The following is a 21,360-nucleotide window of genomic DNA, read 5'->3' as shown; positions in this document are numbered from 1 at the left end:
TGTTCGGTGCCTTTGTGCATCAGAAAAAGTCTCTAGATATGGAGTTGCCCACTTAGGTGTCTGTTTCAGAGCCTAGTCCCAAGTGCTTACAGGGCAGCACACACTAAAGAGGCTTGACGTGTCCTGCCTAGTGTCCTGTGTTGAGGGACCTGAGGAAGAAGCTCTTCCATGGGAAAGCGCGTCTGACGTCCCGACTGCCCAGCTGGTCCCAGAAAAGCCGTCGCGCTAGGAAATTGCTGCCTCTTGTATCACGTCTGGAGCATCAGGGCTGCCGCACGGCTCCGACACTCCCCGCTGACACGCAGCTCAGGTGCTTCGAGTGGGCCGAGCGCTGCGGTGCGAACGGGAGCGATAGGATGCCCGTTTGTCCAGTTTTATAGAGGACAGCCCGCTTTCCTGCTACTCCGATTGAGCCAAACCGGACGCCTTTATGTCAGACTGGTGGAAGTCTGCGGAGGAAAGTAGAGGACATAAAGGCGCCCGGTTTCATGTCAATTGGACAGAGTAGCAGAAAACCGGCTGTCCTGTGTGAAATGGGATGAATGGCCACCCTAGGCAGCAATGGGCCGGGGGCGCCTGGCGAAACACCCAGTGGCGCTTTCCGGGGTGCCCCTTGCGTAGGGGCGAGGTGGGCGGCAGGCGAGGAGGAGGCCTCTCTCACACGACTACAACTCTGGCCGGAGAACAGCATGAAGGACGCGTGCCCTGGGGAGCACGGTGACCACCCGCAGGTGGTGGCAGCACTTCTTTGGGGGGTGCCCCACCAATCTCAGGGGCCCCCCCCATTATGCCTTTTAGGAAACCCTGCGTGGGCAGGCGCTGCAAGGAGGTGGCACCTCCTCCCTTGCAGGTGGCCGAGGCCCCGCCCCCGGCCGCGCGGGGTGCCCCGCCCACACGGCGACTCGCGCCGCCGCGGGGCACGAAGCCCCGCCCCCTCGCATAGGCCCCGCCCCCCGCGGCCGGGGATGGGGATGAGGAGGGGCGGGGCCTGGCAGTGCGCATGCGCGCGGGTGAGGCGCGGGCGGTGAGTGCGGTGCGGGCGGGCGGGCGCAGCGAGGCGAGGCGGGGGCCGCCGCCGCCCGGCCTTCCCCTGCCCCAGCCCCAGCGCAGCCGGGTCAGTCGGCAGCCCGGGCCGCGTGGAGGACGGAGGGGGGGAGCCGGTGTCCCAGGGGCGTTTTGCTGCTTCCTTTTCCCTCCTCCCTCCCCTCCTCCCGCCGCTCGCTTCTAACCAGGTTTCTTTCTCCTCCCCTCGCAGCGCGGGGGTCGCGGGTCGTGGGCGGCGGATGGCGAGCCCGTGATGTGGCCTTGCCCGGAGCCGACGTCTGTGGGTCCGTGCGGCTGGTGGGTGAGTGCACGTTGACGGCGCGCCCCGTGTCTTTATCCCACGCTCGCTGCTTGCCCACCTGCCTGGCATTTTGGCGCGGGGGGCGCTTATAACGGCCCCCGCGCGTCCACGAGAGGGGCGTCCGGACCGCGCTACGTTTCGCGACCGTCGAGAGACGTCGGGGCTGGGTGCGGAGGCGCCCGCGTGCGTGACATCTGCCCGCCGCCGCTCGAGCAGAAAGGGACCCGGGGGTCGATGCCATTCGTGCCTCGTCCCCCCGGCACCTCGAACGCGGGCGTCGCGGTCTGTGTCTGTCGCCAGCTTGGTTTACGAGCGATCGAATTAGACCGTCCTCCCCCCTTCTGCCTTGTCTGGTACCCTCATTTGTTGCGTACAACTACACGTATGTGTGTGCCGGTAACTGTAGAAATCAAGCGTGGAGATGGTGGGTATACGGAAAATTAATTTAGACATTTCTCTCTGAACGGGTGCAATAAAACAGCACTTTGGACAGAGACTCGCGAGGCCTGAGCTGTGACTAGAAGCCCGGTGTCCTGTAATGACTGATCCTGCTTATCCTGGGACTTTCCTCTAGTGTGACGATGAGGGAGAAGGCTAATAGATGACTCTTTTTTGTGTCATATAGTTGTCTCGTTTAATGGGAGAGGTGTCGTACTGAGCAGTATTTTCCGGTACGATCAGAACATTTCTCTCTCCGTGATACAGGACTCTGCGCTCGTGATTCAAAGACTGTTATAGCAACCTCTGTTCAGCGCGTTTGAAATGCTGGGATCATAGTAATGTAGCTGAGGAGTAAACATGGGATAAATGCATCCATTTCCACAGAACAGGGACAGACCTCCTAACACGCGTACTTGGTAACATACAATTTGTTTCCTTCCCCGCAGATGTCTTTTCATTCCTGTTTTGCAAAATTGCGTTAGCCTTGGGTGAACAATTTATTTTGACTGGCATGTAAAATATTATACTTGCATACATTCATTGTGATAAAGAGCAAGCAAGTATATTTTGTTCCTGGGCTGGTAAATTTTCATGATGATTATCCAAGGACTCTTTGTGCTACACAGTACCACAAACTTACCCTGGTATATTTGACAGTTTTATAATGTTTGAACATATTGTAGCCATCTGGAAGAATCAAACTTATATTCCGTGGAGGATATGACACGATTGGGAAGATAAAAGGAGAAAAATGGGGTCAGAGTCTAGCAGCATGCAGCTGTAAGACCTATTATTTGGGACAATTACAGAATTAAAAGCATTAACGTGGTGAAAGTAGGTGTATTTATAACGTACTGGAATATCTTTACATTGCCAGAAGCAAACTGGTTTTACTGAATTAACTCGCAGTTCAGTATTGCATTGTGCCATCTTTATCTGAAAAGTGTCCATCCAAAATAAAGTTGCTGGTGGAGTTTCTGAATTAACAAGTGAGGCTTGAGCCTGATCAGCCTAGCTGGCAGTAGGGATTGATGATTATTAACCTTAAGTGTTTATGTAGGTTGTTAACAAGACGTTGCAGTCTAAATGTGTTGCTTCAATATGGATCTGTCACTGTCTTCTTTTAAATTTTAGTTTTGAGCCTTCCTGTGACAGAAATAAGGTTATTTCGCTGAATACCAGGAAAAAGAAAACTTCCTAGCTTAGTCTTAAACTATGGAACAGATTTCCAAGGAAGTTGTCTTTTTGCTTGGGGCACTTAACATTTAGACTGGGGATGGTACCAGCTAATGTAAAATAGGGAGCAGTCTTGCCTTGGCTGTTTTCCCTGGAGCTTGTCATTTTCAAACTTACCTTCTGAAGAGTAAATATTTTGCCATTTGCTTGCACCAGATCGCATAAACTTCAAAACGTTCTGTGTGGGAAGATCCCTGCAACCCCCATTTCAAATGCATAAGTTGAACTAGATGGTATTCTGTCAGTCTATTCAAAGTATGTTATTTTCCCCAGGATCCATCTTATAAATATTTCCTTGGCCACGGTTATAGGCGAGAGTTTGTTTGAAGGGAAATTCTGAATAAATTCCCAGGCCTTATCCACCATATTCTCTTTTGCAAACAAGTGCACTCCGGTTCTATCATAAAACGGGGAGGATTGCTTTCACTGGAGCTTCCTGTTATAATATTGGCAGAATATCTCAGTAACAGTCCCTTTCCATCTCTCATATCTGTAAGGGCTGTTGCCTTACATTTATTGGTTATGATGATACAACATCTGCTGATGTGCTGCTGAGGAAGGGAGAGAGATGGAATGGTGAAAAGTCTAAGGAGACATAGTTAACTTGAAAGGATTCTAGAAATTTGAATGGAGCAATTGCTCTCATGGGACTACAACGATATTGCAGGGGGTCAGGCTAGATGATCTATTCAGGTCCCTCCCGACCCTAGCTACTATGAATATGTGGCTTCAGCCAGGTGTAAGATGGGTTTGATTCCTTGCACAGCAGTTGTAGTGTTCCTGATTCCTAGTCTGCTGCTGCTCCTGCTGTTTCAGCTACAGGCCCTCTACCATGCTGAGGCAGCAAAGTTGTGTTAGGTTATGCCATCTTGTTTGTGGGGTAGTTTTATGATGGGCATGAGAACGGGGAAGGGGACTAGGAAGAGACCCATAAAAGTTTCCTCACTTATCCTAAGCAAAACTTGCACTCGGAATTGAATATCTGATGGGGGTAATCAGCTGTGCCACCAGTACTGAATGATACCACCAGAGCAGAACACAAACCATCCCACACTAAGAGCGGCCAGCCCATTTGCCCAAAACAACATTGTGGTTTCCACTACTCATTCTCTTTCCAGGCCCTTAGAACCGATAGCTGGTATTCGTTTTTAAAAATAAATCCTTTTTTATATCTGATCTAAAATGGGCCAACAGGCATGAATGGTTAAAATGCATGGATTTGTATAGTGGCAACCATTTTCATGTTAATTCTTTATACTATACCAACTGGCTGAGTACAGTTAACCAGTCTAAGTATAGGGATTTGCATATTGATTATGTACAGAAATAGCAGCATGGCCATTATTATGTAGATTAGATGCTCTAGTAAATTATGGTTCAGAGGATAACATAACTGAAAAATAGTGCAGCTGTGGGTACTACCTTCTTAATAGCCTGAGCTCTGCTTGATTGAAACTAAAAAGTTTTCAGCTTTAATTTTTGAAGATAAATAAAGTAGGTAACTTAGATCTGTAAGCAAATAGGGAATTTTGGATTATGTAGATATGTAGAGACAGCAAATAAAATTTCTTAGTTAATTTTGAGGAACAAATCCATTTTAAATGATTAGGTTAGGTAAAAGGATAGAAAAAGGCAGAAGTTCAAGTTACCATTCTTTAGTTGATAGGTGTTGAGTTGGTTGTCAGGAGACCTGGATACTATTCCTACTTCTCTTTGACATGCTTTTATACTCTGACTCCATTTCCCCTTATAAAAATGGGATAACACTACTTACCCTGCGTTGTAAAGGACTTTACATACTTTGGCTGAAAAAGCACTAGTATGTATTTATGCATATGTTAATTATTGATGTGTCAAAAGCGAATATTAAGTTTAGGTAGAATTTTGGTTTCCTAGAGGCATGACTTTTGTTGTAAAATTGTAACCTTGGAATAGAAGTCTGAGTTTTATTTATTAAATGCTTTAAGCCTGTCAGTTTACAGACATTTTAATAATTTGTGCAGGCCATGTACGCACAGATCTCTTTCAGTTTTGCCCTCTGCTAACACAGCTTTCCACCTATGTGGACTGGGGCTTTTAGGTTGGAGCTGTTCTTTATAGGAATATCATCAGATCTTTGGGATATTATTTAAGTTGCTTTCCCTGTTGCTAGAATCCATGTCTACTTGACTACACCAACATACCATACTCCTGCATCATGGGTTGTATAATGACCCTTTAGAAGTGAGTTTGAAGTAAGTACAAACTGCCCTTTAAACTAGTTACTAAATTGGATTTACTTCACCAGTAATGGAAAGGAAGATGATAATGTTTAAGTTGGCATTGACTTTCCAATCTGTTTTCCTCTATCTAAAAAGAAACTGCAGTGGCAGCATTAATTGTAGCTTCCCTGCTGCCAAATTTCAGGATCTGTTGGGAGCCCTGTGGGCTGGATAGTGTGGCCCTACACATTAGGTTGGACAGGCAGGACTGGGGTCTGATTGGGGTGGCATAGGGCCTGACTCTGCAAGGGATCTGGTCCATGGACTGGCCCTATGCTACTTATCTGGCCTATGGGGCTGAAAGGCTGAGCATCACTAATATAATATACTGAATATTTTCAACCATTAAGCAGTTGGTATAGCTATTTAGTATTCATTGACGGATTATTACTCCTCAGACAAATTCTGATCTCAGCTATGCATGAAAAGGTCTAGAGTACCCATAGATTTGCAGTGGTGTAATTGAGAACGGCATCTGTTTCTATGGTGTGTTTAGAAGAACAAAGTACTGTGAATATCTTTTACTATGGGTATTTTAGGAACCCACATTGTATTCCTGTCTGGTTTCTGTGGCTGAATTGGTCAATGGCTTCTGAGCAGGTCATCTAATTATTAGTGGTTTGGTTTGGGGTGGGAGGCAGGACTGTGAACTGGAATCCTATTTCAGCATGTGATCAGTGAATAGCTTGGCACATGCAACTGTTACAGTAATGAAAGGTCAGGAGGCAGTGTTGTTTAGTGGATTGATTATGGCTCCTGGAGTCTGAGAAATTAAATTCACTTCCAGGTTTTGTCACTGGCTCATGAAGGGCCAGATCCACGAAGGTGTATAGGGGTCTAAATAACTTTTGGTAACAGATCTGAGAGACCTTGAGCAAGTCACTTCTCAGTGGAATGCAGTAGTCTTTCCCCATATCTAAAGAGGGTCAATATTGTTTACCTACCTTTTGTGTTGTGCTTTTAGATGCTTACATGAAAAGTGCTCAGTTAAATATTTTATTACTATTTACTTATTGGCAAATCTAGGTAATCAGTGTTGCTAAAAATAACCCAGATAGTGGGGTTGCTTTTTATAAGTGTCTAGAAGATTATTGCCTCCAAAATAAAACTATGTTTAATCTTTTCTGTATCTTTTATTATCAGAAGGATGATGATCACCTGCTAAACAAGTGTCTAATAAAGTTTAACAAGATATTTAGACTTTAAATTGCTTTGATTAACAGAGTAAATTGCCACATAGAATCCTTGCTGCTAATCAATTAGTAGTTTTCCCTAATTTATTTTACTAAAAGTGTTCCCCGAAAATGATCAGAAGAATCCTGCAACCCTTGCATTAATCAAAGCCATATAGGCACACACTGGGGGAGGAGAGAAAGAAAGTTTGCAGTGGTTAGTATTACAGAAGCAATTTGATGCGTTTTGGCATCACTCTGAAAACAAGAGAGGCAGCAGGATTTGGAGAGCCAAGGGAACTGGCTTGAGTCTTGCAACTGGAGCTGTCGCATTGCAGGCTGACCTCATGCAAGGGGAAGAGAAAAGAGCAAAGATAGGCAGAGCAGGTAGGAGAAGAATGGGAGGGATATAGAGGGGGGTGTGTGGAGAGGAGCAGAAGGAACTTGGTTTAACTTAGGGAAACCTTACTGGAAGTGGACTTTGGGAAACAGAAGGCCAGATTTTTGGAAATAATAGATACCTAATATTCAGGGACCTACCCATTGACTTCAAAGTGAGTTAGGCATCTCCATGCTTTTGAAAATTCCAAGGCTTCTGCATCTTTACTCTCTAAAAACATGTGGCTTCTCCTGGAAATGGAGATTTGTGATGTATTGCACGAAAAACATTCAGGGTTAATATCTGCTTGATGCAGACTTGGAACACGTCTACACTAATACTGTTTTGCTGTAATATACTGGCATAGCCAAGCTAGGCACAAATCACACCTGATTATCACAAGTATGCTTCAAAAGATTGTAAGGTAGACCTAGACTTAACCTTTCCCTGTCAGAAATTTCTCTCTCTCATTTTTAAAAAAATTGTTTCAAAATCAGGAAAGCTTAAGTTGTAGAATTGGCTGCTATTTGGGATTACAGCTAGGCAAAACAAGGACCTGATCCTGCACAGCTTACCTCCTTGGGAGTTTTGTAGGACCATGAACAGGGCTATAGTGAAGAAAATTGTTCTTAGACGAGGCCTGTTTTGAGAATTGCTTTGTATGTTGCTGCTTCTTTTGAGTATTTGCTTGAACTTATGCTTTTACTCCTTGTTTTGAACCACAAACGCTTTCGTTTGATTTCACAATAGCTAACCTATGTGCTATTGTATAGAAATCTATTAAGTAAACTGAGATTTTTCCCTTTAAAGTTTCCCCCCCACACACCTTTCCACCCTTCAAAACTGTAATTGAAACAACTGACAGTTCACAGTACTGAAGTTGCTTTATCCATAATTGAGGAAATACAATCCTGTTTCAGTAACTGCTTGCTGTAACTTGCAAGTGTTTGTTATCCTCCCAGTCTAGGATGTTTTGAGTTGCATTATATAAATAATGATAATTTTCCTACCTAGAATAAATGCATCTATTTTGAATACTTATGGTTGGTTGCTTCTTCCTTTAGTACTGCAAATAATACTGTAGTTAAAAAGAAAAATGCGGTGACTGATTTGTCTTATTCTTTTTTTTACCGAGTAGAATCTGTGAAGTGAATGAATGAGGAATAGTTTCAAACCTGTGCTCAGGAGAGCCAGATATAAACAAAGGATTCCTTCTTCATATTTATAAGTGCATGAAATTATAATATTTTGACTCAATAAACAATAATTGATTTTTCTTTTTTCTGCAAGGAGCTCTGATAATTTATTCCTCAAGTGTAAGTGAGATTCCAGAGTCCTTTAGTTGAATGATGTGCATGCAAGCTTCAGATGTAGAGTTCAGTCATTGTAACTGCTTCAGCTTCTTTCACTGAAGAAACCGGAACAATAGTTTGTTTGTAACGACCCTGAAACTGAGTACAAAGGCTTATCTGACCTTTGAACCTTGGTGGCTGTGCATCTGAAGGAGGAATTGTTAATGAATGGGAAGGACTGCCCCCCACTCCAACTTTCCCCAGGAATGTATAATGTCATTTCTTCCAATTAACAGATGAAAAAAAATGTGTTGATTTTTTATATGACTAGGTACCTTCCTACCACTCTGATATGATGCTCTTGTATGTTGAGGAAAAGGAAGGGAAAAAAAAGTTGGCTACTATTGTTTGCCTTAAAGGAATTTTTTTCTAAGTGTGGTTACATTACTTTGAAGTCTCACTTTGTTTATTGCATGCTACTTGGCTGAAATCACGGTCATGAAAATATTGTCAGTTTTATGTCATGATTATCTCTTTGTTCTCTAATGCGATTATTTTATCACAACCAGTAGGAGGCAACAGGAAGGAATAGTTAGCCTTCTGAAGACATCGTTATCCTTCTGTATAATGTGCTGACTGTGTCATTCCCTGTTACAGTTTTTAGCAAGTTGAAGCAGTGTCTTGTAATAGTTATAGTCATCAGTTCTTAAAATTCAACAAGATGAAGAGTAAATCATACAGGTTTTGAAATTGGATAAGCCATGTTGAGCCAATAGAGGCTTTAAAACGTTCATGCCACATTCATGCTCAGCCTTAAGTATGCAAGCTTTTAGTTTAAGTACAGAACATACAGAAAAGTAATCTTTTAATATATTTTTATTGCTCATTCAAACACCTTGTCCTGTATACATGTGCTTGCACACATGTTCATGTGCGCAGTAATCTAATCTAAACACTGCCCTCTGAAGAAGTATTGTGGATTTGCCTTGTTCAGATCAAGGAAAGAGGAATGGGATTACACTCCTGGCCCCATTGGGGCGGAGACTGGGTGTATTCTAGAACCTGTACCACCAAAAAAGCCCTCAGGAAGTCAAAGCTGTCCAAGTGCCAACACTACTCCTGATTCTGGGGTCCCCTGCCCTCCTTTAGTCTAGCACCTGAGAGAGAGCTCAGCCACCAGAAGGTGACCGCATCAGCTTGAATGAGAGTGGCACCCAGCATCTGTAGCTTGATTGACCCTGGGCATCTTCACTCTTGGGTATTGTTGTTAGTGTCCTTAAGAACATTTTAAATATCTTTGTCATGCTCTAGAAATCTGGCAGAGGAAAAGCAGCAGCAACCAAGGATACTTTTCAATAACAGATCCTTAGTACAAGTAGTGGTTCTTGTTACTGTTTCAAGAACAAATTCCACTTATTTTGTGGTGTGCAAGGTGATTAAACTTGTTGTTTCCCAAAGGAGTATGAAGAGCTTTGGATGGCACTGGTAAAGTTTTAGCTTCCACGGGTTTGCATGATTCTTTCCTCCCTTTGCCTGTTCTTTTGTTCCAAAAGCAGGATTGAAGCTTTTTCTGTCACATAGACCACTTCTGAAGATGGAGACTTCCTTAGCTTCCTGATCTGGATTATGTAACATCAGTAAAAAAGGACCTTCAAGGGTAATCTTCTTTCAAGGGTTGATTCTGAATCTGGGCTACTGAGAATCTTGGAAATGTGTGGGAACATGGGGATGTGTGAACATCTTCTGTTTCTATATAACGCGAGCTGGCTGTTACTACTTTCGTTGCCACTACAGAAGCACTTAGGTAGTTGGTAGCACTAATATGTCACTTTGACAGGGTAACGCTATGCTTTCTCTACTTGCCTGGGCAGATATAGGGATCACTAAAGAGTAAATTCTCTTGCCTCATAGTGAAATGCTGCTGAGTTTATGAACATCCCAGCTAGTGTTTTTTAGTCTTATACATTTTCTTGTGTGTCCTCAATAATGCTTTTTCCACCTGTCTTTTAAAAATAGCTTATTTCTCTTTGATGTAATCAATGGGTCTGTGCACTAGCAAACCTCTTATTTATAGGGTTGGTTTTACATCCTGAGCAATCCTTTTTTTTTCTTTTTCAGCTGCCACGTGTTGACAAGGGGAAGTAATCCACCTTGTCTGGGTTGGCATAGGATGACTCGAGGAAAGTTTGTCATCATCGTTTAATGAATGGAGCATGTAGCCATAAATAAAGCCAGTTTTGAATGCAGCCAGAAAAAGCAACCGCACTTTTTTTTTTATTTTCACAGTACTTAAAATTATAATGTAGGTGTTTTTCACTTTTGGAAGCTGAGCATATGTGTAAACAAATTCAAATAAACACTTTGAGAACTGGCCTTTCATTGTAAGGAAGGTGCACAAAATGGTGACTGGCATAGGCTTAGGCAGATCAAACCCTGTTGTTACATGCAGGGAAACCCAACAGAGAGCACATTTTAACACATCCAACCCACATCTACCTGGCTGGGGTCATTTGAGCCTGGTTTTCTCTCCTGCCCAGGGCAGGTGGTTGGACTTGATCATCTACGAGGTCCCTTCTGACCGTACTTCTATGAATCTATGAAACTTCTATGAATCATATCCCCCCTGCTTCCCAAATGCACACCTTAGCATAAATCAAGAATAAAGTTGTAGCCCAAAAAATGATGGGGCATTTCAGTGCAAGAATGTGCAAAGTTTAAATAGTTTTATCTCTTCCAAAAATCTAGGTATCCTCAGTAATATGAAGTTGATATTCTAAAACAGCATGCTTTTATATCCCTTCCAAAAATAATAGATACCTAGAGATTTGGAGGGGATATTAACCTCCCTTCCCGCCCAGTGCACAGCCTGCAGAGGTTAGGGGTGGAGGAAAGGGGGTTTCTGTCCCCCCAGCCACCCTGGCTCTGTAGTGCACCAGAGCCCAGCCAGGAGGAGGCTCCAGGGTCCCTCTTCCCATAGCTGTCCCTGTTGGGCTCCAGTGCAACCTGGATAGGGGGGCTACAGGGAGAGGGGTCTGGGGTTTCCCCCCAGCAGCAGCCCTGGCCAGGCAGCAGCTTGAGGAGGAAGGTGAGGGAGAGGTGGTACATGGGAGATGCTTCTCCCCTTGGCTGAAGTTGTCTGTGGGCTCTCGCATGTCAGTGCCTTTCCCTATGAATCCCTGCCTCAGGAACATGGGAGGAGTAGAGGGGACAAGCTGGGCTGCAAAGCCTGGCTCTGACCACACATCCACTCATCTGTCTACCTGCAGTAGAGCACATTGCTGGCAGCATTGGGGGTGCTAGGAGTGGGGAGAGGGCAGCTGCAGCAACAGTCTTCAGAGGAGAAACTGCAGGTGCTGCTGAGTGGCAATGGCAGGACATTAAACTAGGGTAGGGGAGCTTTTTACTCTTTCATACTGGGGCTGGGCAGCATGGCATCCTTAATGGGATCTTAGGGCACCCTGGTTGAGAATCACTGCTCTACATTTCATATTGATTAGCATTGGTGATGAGGTGTTACATCAGTGGGGTGTTGGTCTGATTCTGTATGGTTATTCCTTTGTTGACTGATAATTCAGCAAATGATGACAACAACCAATGACCCTAAACTCCTATCTGTCAGCTGTCCTTTTTACATGCGAGACGCAGGAGTGAGTTGGCTTTTGAAGCATGTCCAGAAGGCTAGTACTTCGAGGTCTTGCTGGACCAAGACAAGACTGCCAACTCCAGTGGTGAGGATTTTTCCAGAAGCTGGCTTCTTGATCAACCCAACAACTAGGCACATCAGTTTGTAACTTTTAAAACTTCATGTGTTAGCTATTGTGCCCCCACCTGTCCCTCTGCAGGAGGTGGCTTAAGACCTAGAAGTCTACCTACTGTACATGTAACTGGTAGATCTGGTAGAAAAGTACGAAACACCCCAAATTAAAAATTGTTTAAAGCCAATAAACAAAATACATTGCACTTATATTATGAGCCAAGAGTATGTTTTCATTGTAAAAAGTGCCAATGACATACTGGGTTGTATTAACAGGAGTGTCACTTGCAAATCAAGGAGTGTAATTCTTCCAGTTTGTTCAGTGAGGCCTTGCCTGGAGTATTGTCTAGTTTTGGGCCCTACACCTTCAAGAAGGCTGTGGACAGTTTGGAAAGAGTCCAGTGCAGAACAACAAAAATAATTAGGAGCCTGGGAGGCAAGATTTAGGAGAAAAGTCTGGAAGGGCTAGGATTATTTAGTTTGGAGAAGAGAAGACTAAGAAGGGATTTGATAACAGTCTTCAAGTACCTGAAGGACTATTAGAGAGAGGATGGAAATTGGGCTTTTCTCAGTGGCTGTAGGGGATAGAACTAGGAGCAATGGCCTCAAGCTGCAACAGGAGAAATTTAGGTTGGAGATTAGGAGAACATTTCTGATGGTCAAGCACTGGAAGAGGCTACCTAAAGAAAATGTGCAATCTTCATCCTTGGAAGTTTTCAAAAGCAGGTTAGATAGTGACTTGGCTGGGATGGATTGGTCAGGGCCTTGAGCAGGGGGCTGGACGGTACCTTCCAGTCCTACTTTCCTATGTAAGGGCAACTGACAACATGCTAAACAAAATTAAAAGTTTTTTTGCATTTTACCTTAAACTTTGCAAATTTGGACTCTATGTGGATTGCACTGGGAAGAAAATCCAAAAGGTGATGCTCAGTTCTGAGTGCCATCAGCCATCTGTCACATGAACTACATAAGAAGCAAGCCCTTGAGATATTTGATTAACTAGTTATGTAGTAAGTGAAATGTTATTCCACTGAACTCTAAAGGGGTAGTATCGTGCATCTTTCAAAACATCTTCACCTAATTCAGAAGGAAACTTTTCTTTCTTGTATCACTCACTCCAGGTACATCTGGTGTACCCTGGTCTGTCAAAATCTGGATTTAATTATTAAAGCACAGTTAACTTCTAAGATATCAAGTAGAAATGAAAAATTATAGATCAGTGGTTTAAAAATTAATTTTTCAGGTCTTATAGCCAGAAACCATGTGTGTGGAGGAGGGAGGCCATATGGCTGCTAAATATAACACAACTTTCTCTTGAAAGCTTTCTAAAAAGTACAGAAGTTCACAATCTGGTATCTGTATTTTAATAAGAAAATGTCAGAGAACTTATGAGGAATCTTATGATGTGGCAAGTGCGAGCTAAGGTAATTGGATTAGGGGCAAAAAGGATTTGAGTACGTACTGCGAGGAAACTGAGGGTGCCCAGCATTTCCAATGAGGTTCTTAGCACCTTCAAGTTTGAGACCTTTGGGCACATCCAGATGAGTGTGGATGTTTGGTTCCCTGGGGACAAGTAGCAGCGGTGCACCTTGTGCCACGGCTACTTGTCCCCGGGGAATGCTGGTGCCACATGAGCATTGGTGTGTGGCAGGTTACCCTGGAGGCAGTAGGGGAGGCTGGGGCCAGCACTTTGCTGGCCCCAGCAGCCTTACCTGGGGTCCTGGAGGCCTCCCGGGGCTGCAGCAGTGGTGATCCTGCCAGGTGGAGCCTGGCCAGCAGCCGCAGCGTGGCTTCGGGCAGCCCGTGCTGCCCAAGTATATGCTGCTCTGTTTTTTCTTCCACGGATATCCAGGAGTCAAGAAAACTGGAGCAGCGCACACATGGGCAGCATGCTCTTGCAGCGTGGAGAAAGCCTGACTCTGTGGTATGTGGCACTGCAGACATGTTTGCAGTGCCACATACCACACAGCCATACTCATCTGGATGCGCCCTTTGAGAGCGTTATGGTGGCTCTGAGTCATTATGGTGACTATGAGGGTGGTGGTAGTTGTTTGGCTTGTGTAGATAGTCAGTGTACAAGTTGCTGCTCCTTCCCCTTGGGTTCCAGCAGCTTGCGTTCTTGTTTTATTCATCTTCTGAAGTATTGCAGTGCAGTGCTGAGATGCTAGAGAACTTGATCCTTTTGCGTTCATGTTTGTTTCTATTTACATAAAGACCTGGTAGACTAGGTGATGGTTGCAAGCTCTGGGAAAGGCATAGGTGCGTTTGAGCGTGGAGTGCATTTTGTTTTAATGCTCTTAACCTATCCTACTCCAGAGGTAATATTATCAGGGTACATGTCCAGAGACTGATTATAGGTCTTAAGAAAAGAAACACGATCAAAGCAGGCTAGCATTTTTAATTTTAACAAATATTCTTTAAAAAAATCACTCCTAATTAATTCCTGAGAGAGACAAATATTAGCAAAAGGTATTATTGGGTATTTTTTCAATGTAAGTTTGAACAGTGGGCAGTTCTGACATCACTTGCCATCCAGGTCAATTAAGTTCTGAGAAGAGAAAAAATAATTAAAAAAGAGAATAACACCCCCCCCCCCTTTTAATTCATATTCGAAGTGTCCACTTTTTGTAACTAAACTGCACTTATCCGGGTAAATGTAGATAACCTTTCCTATACAGGTATTAGCAATAGGGTTCCTTTAAACTAGTGGGGGACTGACCTTTTTGGTAGGCATGCCATAAACTAGGATTCATGTAATGCTGCATTTTAGGCAACAGAAGTATAGTTGGTTGTTCATTAATAACAGTGACTTAGCAGTTTTCATTTTTAAAGTACAGCACAGACCTTAATTAATTTTCATAATAGCCTTTCAAGGTAGGTAAATATCCCATTTTGTAGATGAGGAAACTCTAGAAAAGACACGCGAGATGATTTACCAAAGGCAGAGTTGCGTCGGCGTTGGACTGACAGCTCAGAAGTTCTTGGCAGCTAATACTTGGATCAGTCCTGTAGGCCTTGTTATCTGTTTTATTTATTCATTTAAACCTTTAATTTTAACAAGTGCCTAAATCCTAACAAATTCCTAATTTTTAGTGCTTGAATGTGTGTACAAAAAGTATCTGCTATGTTTAATGCTTTTGCACATGCACATTCATGTTTAGCTTCTACGAAGGTGTCTGGGGGGGGGAGGGGGTGGCTCTCCACACGCACCGGGAAGAGCCGAGGCTGCGCTGGGTGGGCAGTGGTGGTGCTGGGAGCGGGGCTATGGCAAAATTTGGAGTGGCTGCAGCCTCCTCTGTAGCCCCCTCCCAGTGCTGTTGCTGCCCCCGCCCCAAGCCCAGCCCCTGCTGAGAAGAGCCTGGTGCAGCCCTGGCTCCAGCCTGCCCTCCCCACCCTGCGCAGATCCCAGGGCACCCCCTCCCCCCATGCCCTCCTGGGCTGCACGTAGCAGCAGGAGCCGCCCCTGACAAGCTGCAGCTCTATCCTGTGCCCATGCCACCCTGGCTGGGCAGTGCCTGCACCTGCCCCTTCCCTCCTACATCACAGGGGGCGTTGACCTGCTCCCCCTCCCCTTCCACCACAACAGACTTACCAGCTGCATGCTGCTGGGCTCTGCTCCTAAGCTGCCGGCGTGCTGTGCTGCGGCTGCACACATGCATGGGCGTTTATCGACCAAATTATCAGCCACTTGCTGATTTCTGATACAGCCAATTTTCTTTATATCACTACTGATCTGATATTAGTGTAAGGGCAACCAAAATTGCAGTTCTGAAAACTTGGACTACAATATTTAGATGACTTGTTTCTTAGTTCTTGTGGCACATAATGCTTTGAAATCTGTAGAATATGCAGTGTTTAATATATGGTTCAGGATGTGAAGAGCCTCAAAATTCCATTCAATGGATACTTGCTCACTTAGCACCAACTTAACATAAGAGGGAGAAAAGGAAATGATGCAGATATTTAATTTTCAGAGTAGCTCCCAGGTAATCATCTGTTAATTTTCATTATAGATCCAAGACATGAAGACAGAACACTTATCTGAGAAGCTGCTTTCTGCTTGTGAAGAATAATGTGAGAATAACAAAATAAAAATGAGACTATTCAATCCATCTGGAGAGATGAATCATCAGTGAATGGCATTTAAAGGCAGTGATCGTTTTAAATAACCCTATGCTGCTAGCGCCTGGAAGAGAACAGTTTAGCTTCTTAAACAGCGTATTTTTCATAAGCAATAGGGGACTATGCTTTATAAATATGGTTGTATTGGTTTGTGGTTCCTGAAAGTGAGGGACTGAAAACACAAACCTGGGCCAGAAATGCTGTGGACGTGTGGTGTAGTAGTACTTTATATATCTGCCGGTCACTGTAAAATCCTGTAAAATCTGGAACTAGACATGCATCCTAGCATAGTCTGGCCACTCAAAATCTTTAATAGTATTAATGTTTACTGTGTACTGCTTTTTGTTGATCCCCTCTCCTGGTTTTTGAAACTAGGTTAAGTCTGGGGGGTCATCAGATACAACTCCTGCTTGAAGTTGTACCAGTTTGTCAGGACTGAATTTGGTGCTGTCTCTCTGGAGCAGAAAGTTGGCAGCTAGACCATCTGCTTTAGCTCACAAGCTGAATATTGGACAGATTCTTAAATATAAACTGTAAAGTCAGTGACTTGGACCTCTATACCTGATGGCAGGAATCCCGGTCATATTTAACCTTGGTTGCCTTGTTAAGCAAACTCTCTCCACAATGACATGATGCCTCCAGAATGACTTGAGAGACAGCCTCTTCTGCAATTCACCTTCCTGTAGTTCAAGAGCAGCTGATCATTTGGCATGTGTGAGCTGTGCAGTTGTGTGGGGGTGTGTGTTTTTTTTAAACTGAAATGTAGTGTCATTTAACTTAAGTTGCCCCAAGGACGAAGTATAAATTTGATTTGTTTTGAATTCGGAGAGACAAATGGCATTTCCACCCATGAGGTTTATTAATGACTTTCAGAAGTCCTGATCTGCCTGTTCTTATATTATTTTGGCATGCAGTACTGATGCACATTAGCTCATAGGAGAGTTTGAGAATAACTTTTGCAATACCTTTCCCTAAGAACATATGCAAAAGAAAAGTGTCAGATGCAGAGGTTTCGTGGGGTTTATATATATAATCTTATTGCTGGATCAAGTTAGTGCCCACTGTTAGTCACAGAAGATTTAGCAGGTCCACTTGTTTGCTGTACCATAACACAGATTTATGGCAGTATCCCCAAATGATTTTTGGTTACGTCCTCATTCTTCAAAGACTTAGATATGTGGTTAAACTTCCCCACTGTAAGTAGTTCTGTTGAAGTTTCATATAAATGCTTGCAGTATATAAAAGTTAGATGTATCTGTAGTCTTTTTCTGGGTGGGGAGGTTCTGAAATACAAATGTCTCTGGATTCAAGTATTGACTTAGTAGACAGTAAAGATCTTGTTAAATTATGACGTTGCCATCCCATAATCTACAATATGACAAACAAATAAAACCTACCATAGATCTCCTTCCTATCAAATAGTTCTCTGAAATACATCATCACATTTCTGAAGACTGCTTCAGTGTTCATGCCGGTAAATCGGACACAGGCAAGCCTGAAAAGCATAATGCATATAGTAGGCTCTTGGATGCAGTGGCAGGGAGAGCAAAGCATAAAAGACTAGATGGATGAAGAACCAAATATTTTTAGAAACATCAGTGTCTAGAGGGACGTGCATACCAATCCGAAGAATCGAGTAGGTGGCCATATTTATGGGCGACTTTCAAGCAAGAGCCCTGGCTTCCCTTTCTGAAGGAATAAATTCTACTTGAAAAATGTTCCCCTTGTAGTGGTGGTGTTGTTTTGAATAAAACCATGAATTGGGAGCTGAAGTCTTAATATCTGCATATATGTTGCACAGTTGCTTCTTCAGTTGCTGTACCATCGAGTCAGATGATGACAGTAATCAGCTTTGTGCCTGCAGCTCATTTGTGAGCTCTGCTTTATGACAACTTGTTCCTTGGGGTTACTCCAAAGGGAGTTTTAATTTTCTACCTGGACTTTAGCCTAGACCACAGACACATGGAGTTGAGCATCTCATTAAGACGTAGGTTTTATTTCGTTTTACGGAAAAATCATCATTGATACTTTACTCTTGCCCAACATCTTTTTTGACGTTAGAAATTGTATGTTTAGTGTATTAATACATGCATGTTTGCATGAAGTAAGGCTAACAGATATTTTCATAAGGCCCTAATTCTTGTTTGAACATCTGCCTGGAAGTTCACAGAGTAGCTGCTGTGTAGAAGTAACAATAACTAAATATTAAGGTGACATTTGAAAGCACTTGATGACAATGATTAATGATTCAAAATGCCAGTAAAGTGGAATTGCTCTCTTATTTCAGTGTTGTATATAGCAAGTACAGCCAGCCTATCCAATTTTTAAAGGTTAAAGGATGAACTTTTCATTTTGGGGCAAGTAGTGCTCTTTTCTTATGTAATTATGGACAGCCCAGAACCAGGGAGGATTCAGCATGTGGGGAGAGTGGATGGGATTTGGGGAGTGCCTAGCGCAGTCCATATTGTCCTATTACTTTGCAAAAGATGAAGGTCTCTATCTTGTTTCCAGTTGTGGAGCAGCTTTGCATCTGTGCTCTGAATGCTGGGTCAGCTGAAGTAGATGGCCCAGCAGTGAAACTTTCTGGTGCTTATGTGGCCTACAGTACATATTCCCTAATGCTGCTTCAAAAAATGCATTACTGCAATTGGTTCTTAAGGTTTCCACTCGTTAGACTCAGTCTTAAAATGCAAACAGTGTTGTATACCGATTGTCAAGGTCTAGCGGGGAAGAAAATGTTATGTCAGACCCCAATTTAGCAAAGCATCTAGGTCTGTGGTATATAACTTGCAGAATGTGAATAATCCCTGAATGTAAAATGTGCTGAACTTAATTAAGCAGTCTGTGGCATTATTCACTGGACTACTCACGCAGTTGCGTTGGGCATGTCCTTACGTGCTTTACCGTCACACATAGTTCCAAGCATGTTGGTGCTTAAAAACCATCACCCATTCCCAATCTCTCACTTCTTCTGTGACAGCTGTTACATAGGTTTTCATACAACAGTTTCAAAAGTATTGAGACAAAATATGTAGAGCTATACAGAGGATGGAGATTTTGTTATGCAGTGGATTTCAAGGTGTTTTAAATTGTTTTGTTTTGATAGCCTTGAGATAAAACACTTTGTCACTGTTGGAACTTTTTTTTCCTGTTTTTTCCCTTCTTAACATTTTGTCACAATTATAGTTTTCCTTCCTACTCGGGCAACAGAGCTAGAGTAGGATGTAAATTAGAGAATTTCTATTTTATGTTGATGCCCTAGTTTCCCTTTGTTTTATTCGCTTGTTCATTCTCCTGTTTTACAAGTTATTCTGTCCTCTTAGCCTTTGTTCGGAAGGGTGGCAAATAAATCAATACGTTTTAACAGAATGCGTTCTCCAGAGGAAAATGGTTCTGTTGAACTTTTTTTATTTCCTGTTAAAACTAAGATTTCATTAGTGTTTTAGGGATATGCGTGTCATGCCCACATGTCTGAACTGATGGGGGGGGGGGGAATATTAGGATTTTTTTTCTTTTATCAAATATTAAAACTATTATCTGAGTCTAGTAGCAAATGTTTTCCAATAATATTTCTGACCAAATCTGCTTACACTTTTCTTTTTTTTTTTTGTTCGTCCTGTTTGCTTGCAAGCTGTTTTGTTTGTTCTTCTGATGCATTGCAATTAGAGGTGCACCGATACATCAGTCCGATATCGGATCGGTACCAATATAAAGAAAATTTGCTGCATCACATCTGCCTGATGGGGCCGATAATTTAGCTGATAAATGCCCGTGCTGCGCGCAGCTACAGCACAGCACGGAGCAGAGCCAGCAGCATGGAGAGATGCCTCCAGCTGGTAAGTTGGAAGGGGAGGCGGGAGAGAAGGGGCATGGGAGTGGGGCAGATCAGTGCCCCTGAGGTGAGAGGGGGGGGCAGGGCCAGGCGCTGTCCAGCGGCGGGTTGGGGCATGGGACAGAGGCATGGCTGGTGTGGGGGGGTGCGGGGGGGGCAGCTCCTGTCACTGCTTGCACGCCCGGAGGACAGGGGAGTGCGCCCAGGATCTGGGCAGGGCAGGGCAGGCTGGAGCCGGCGATGTGTGCCTCGTCCCAGCAGCAGCTGGGCTCGGAGCATGTGCCGGCAGCACTGGGAGGGGCTGCAGCCACCCCAAATTTCACTGCAGCTCTGCTCCCAGCTCTGTGTCCCTGGGCAATGCCTGCCCCCTTTCTCTCTCACCACGGGGACATTGATCTGCACCCCCAGCCCCTTCCCTCCCCCCCAACAGACTTACCACCTGGAGGCAGCTGTATTGGAAATCGAATTGGTATCAGCCAATATGCCTCCTTAAATATCAGCTATCGGTATTGGCCCCCCAAATCTCTATTGGTGCACCCCTAATTGCAATGGTTCTAGGGGCCTGGATTCTCAGGAGTGCCTAGAAACTATTTTAGGACAGCTCAAGTCTCTTCCCTTTAGCTGCCTCCTTCAGAGACCTGTCTTAATTTCCAACTAAAGGCCAGGGCCACTAAGTACCTTAATTTGCAGTCTGGTAATGTCGAGAATAATTTTGACATAGTTTAAGCTACTGTAATTCCCTTGGGGAGTGAGAGCCGGGGAATTCCTGAAGATTATTGGAGACACAAAGACAGTGAAGATGACTGACATAGATAGTTTAACAGAAAAAAAACAAGCATGGGAAGACTATATATTTGTGTTGTTGTGGGAGGGAAGGCGGGGGGAAGAAATATCCATAAGAAATTCTTAAAAGTTAAGTTAAATTGTTAGTAAGGACTCTGGAAGAGCTCTGAAAAAGGGAATAACTTTACTAGTAGTAATACTAGCAGTACTTTTTCAGGTAATACTTCTCCGCAGGTTTTGAGGCCCACAAACCATGAAAAGGCATTTGAAAAACTAGAAGTATCAATGATTAAATATATCTTGTATCATAGACTGCAATTTAAAAAGGCCTTCTCAACCTGTCTAAAACCTTTCCCACCTGAAACCTTCCACCCTTGGGGGAAAAATATGGAACATGCACTGTTTAGACTACCAGCTAATTCTCATTCTGTCAGACAAAAGTAAGGGTGCAGAGTGTCCCTCTGACAACACTTTGCCTCTAACGTTATGTATACATGTGTCAGCTGTGTGCACATTAGATGCAGCATTTGGGCCAAGTTATGAAGCAGAAGATCTTTAGGATGCCTAGAATCCAAGCCTGTAAGGATTTTGCAGGCTTGCACCTGGAAACAAACTGGTAATCAGCGCAGTGTAGAGAAGTGGTGTGATGTGGTGTGAAATGCTGCTATGAAAACGGGAGTCTAACGCTTTGTATAGAGCAAGTGTTGCAGGTGTTGATTTTGGCATTGAGAGGATAATACGAA

General features: G+C 43.8%; 1 protein-coding gene and 1 long non-coding RNA gene across 5 annotated transcripts in view; both read left to right on the top strand.

Annotated features, from left to right (window-relative positions):
• The first annotated feature begins 1,027 nt into the window (after positions 1-1,027).
• The window catches only part of ARHGAP32 (Rho GTPase activating protein 32), a 470,146-nt gene continuing 449,813 nt past the window's right edge, over positions 1,028-21,360 (top strand). For 3 of the 4 annotated variants that reach the window (XM_059719723.1, XM_059719722.1, XM_059719720.1), the window contains exons 1-2: positions 1,028-1,114; positions 1,256-1,345. In XM_059719723.1, the coding sequence (XP_059575706.1) occupies positions 1,298-1,345 (48 nt within the window). In that variant the 5' untranslated portion in view covers positions 1,028-1,114; positions 1,256-1,297. Of the gene's footprint in view, positions 1,115-1,255; positions 1,346-21,360 lie in introns of those variants that run through there. The other variant, XM_059719724.1, reaches the window with a different exon arrangement.
• Positions 1,366-10,499, top strand: LOC109283761 (uncharacterized). The gene is made up of 2 exons (XR_002091037.2): positions 1,366-9,783; positions 10,245-10,499. It is a non-coding gene; the product is annotated as an uncharacterized LOC109283761 (long non-coding RNA).

Source organism: Alligator mississippiensis, chromosome 16 (assembly GCF_030867095.1).
Source record: "Alligator mississippiensis isolate rAllMis1 chromosome 16, rAllMis1, whole genome shotgun sequence".
In the NCBI taxonomy this organism is placed as follows: Eukaryota; Metazoa; Chordata; order Crocodylia; family Alligatoridae; genus Alligator; species Alligator mississippiensis.
This window is presented reverse-complemented; position numbering and strand designations above follow the sequence as displayed.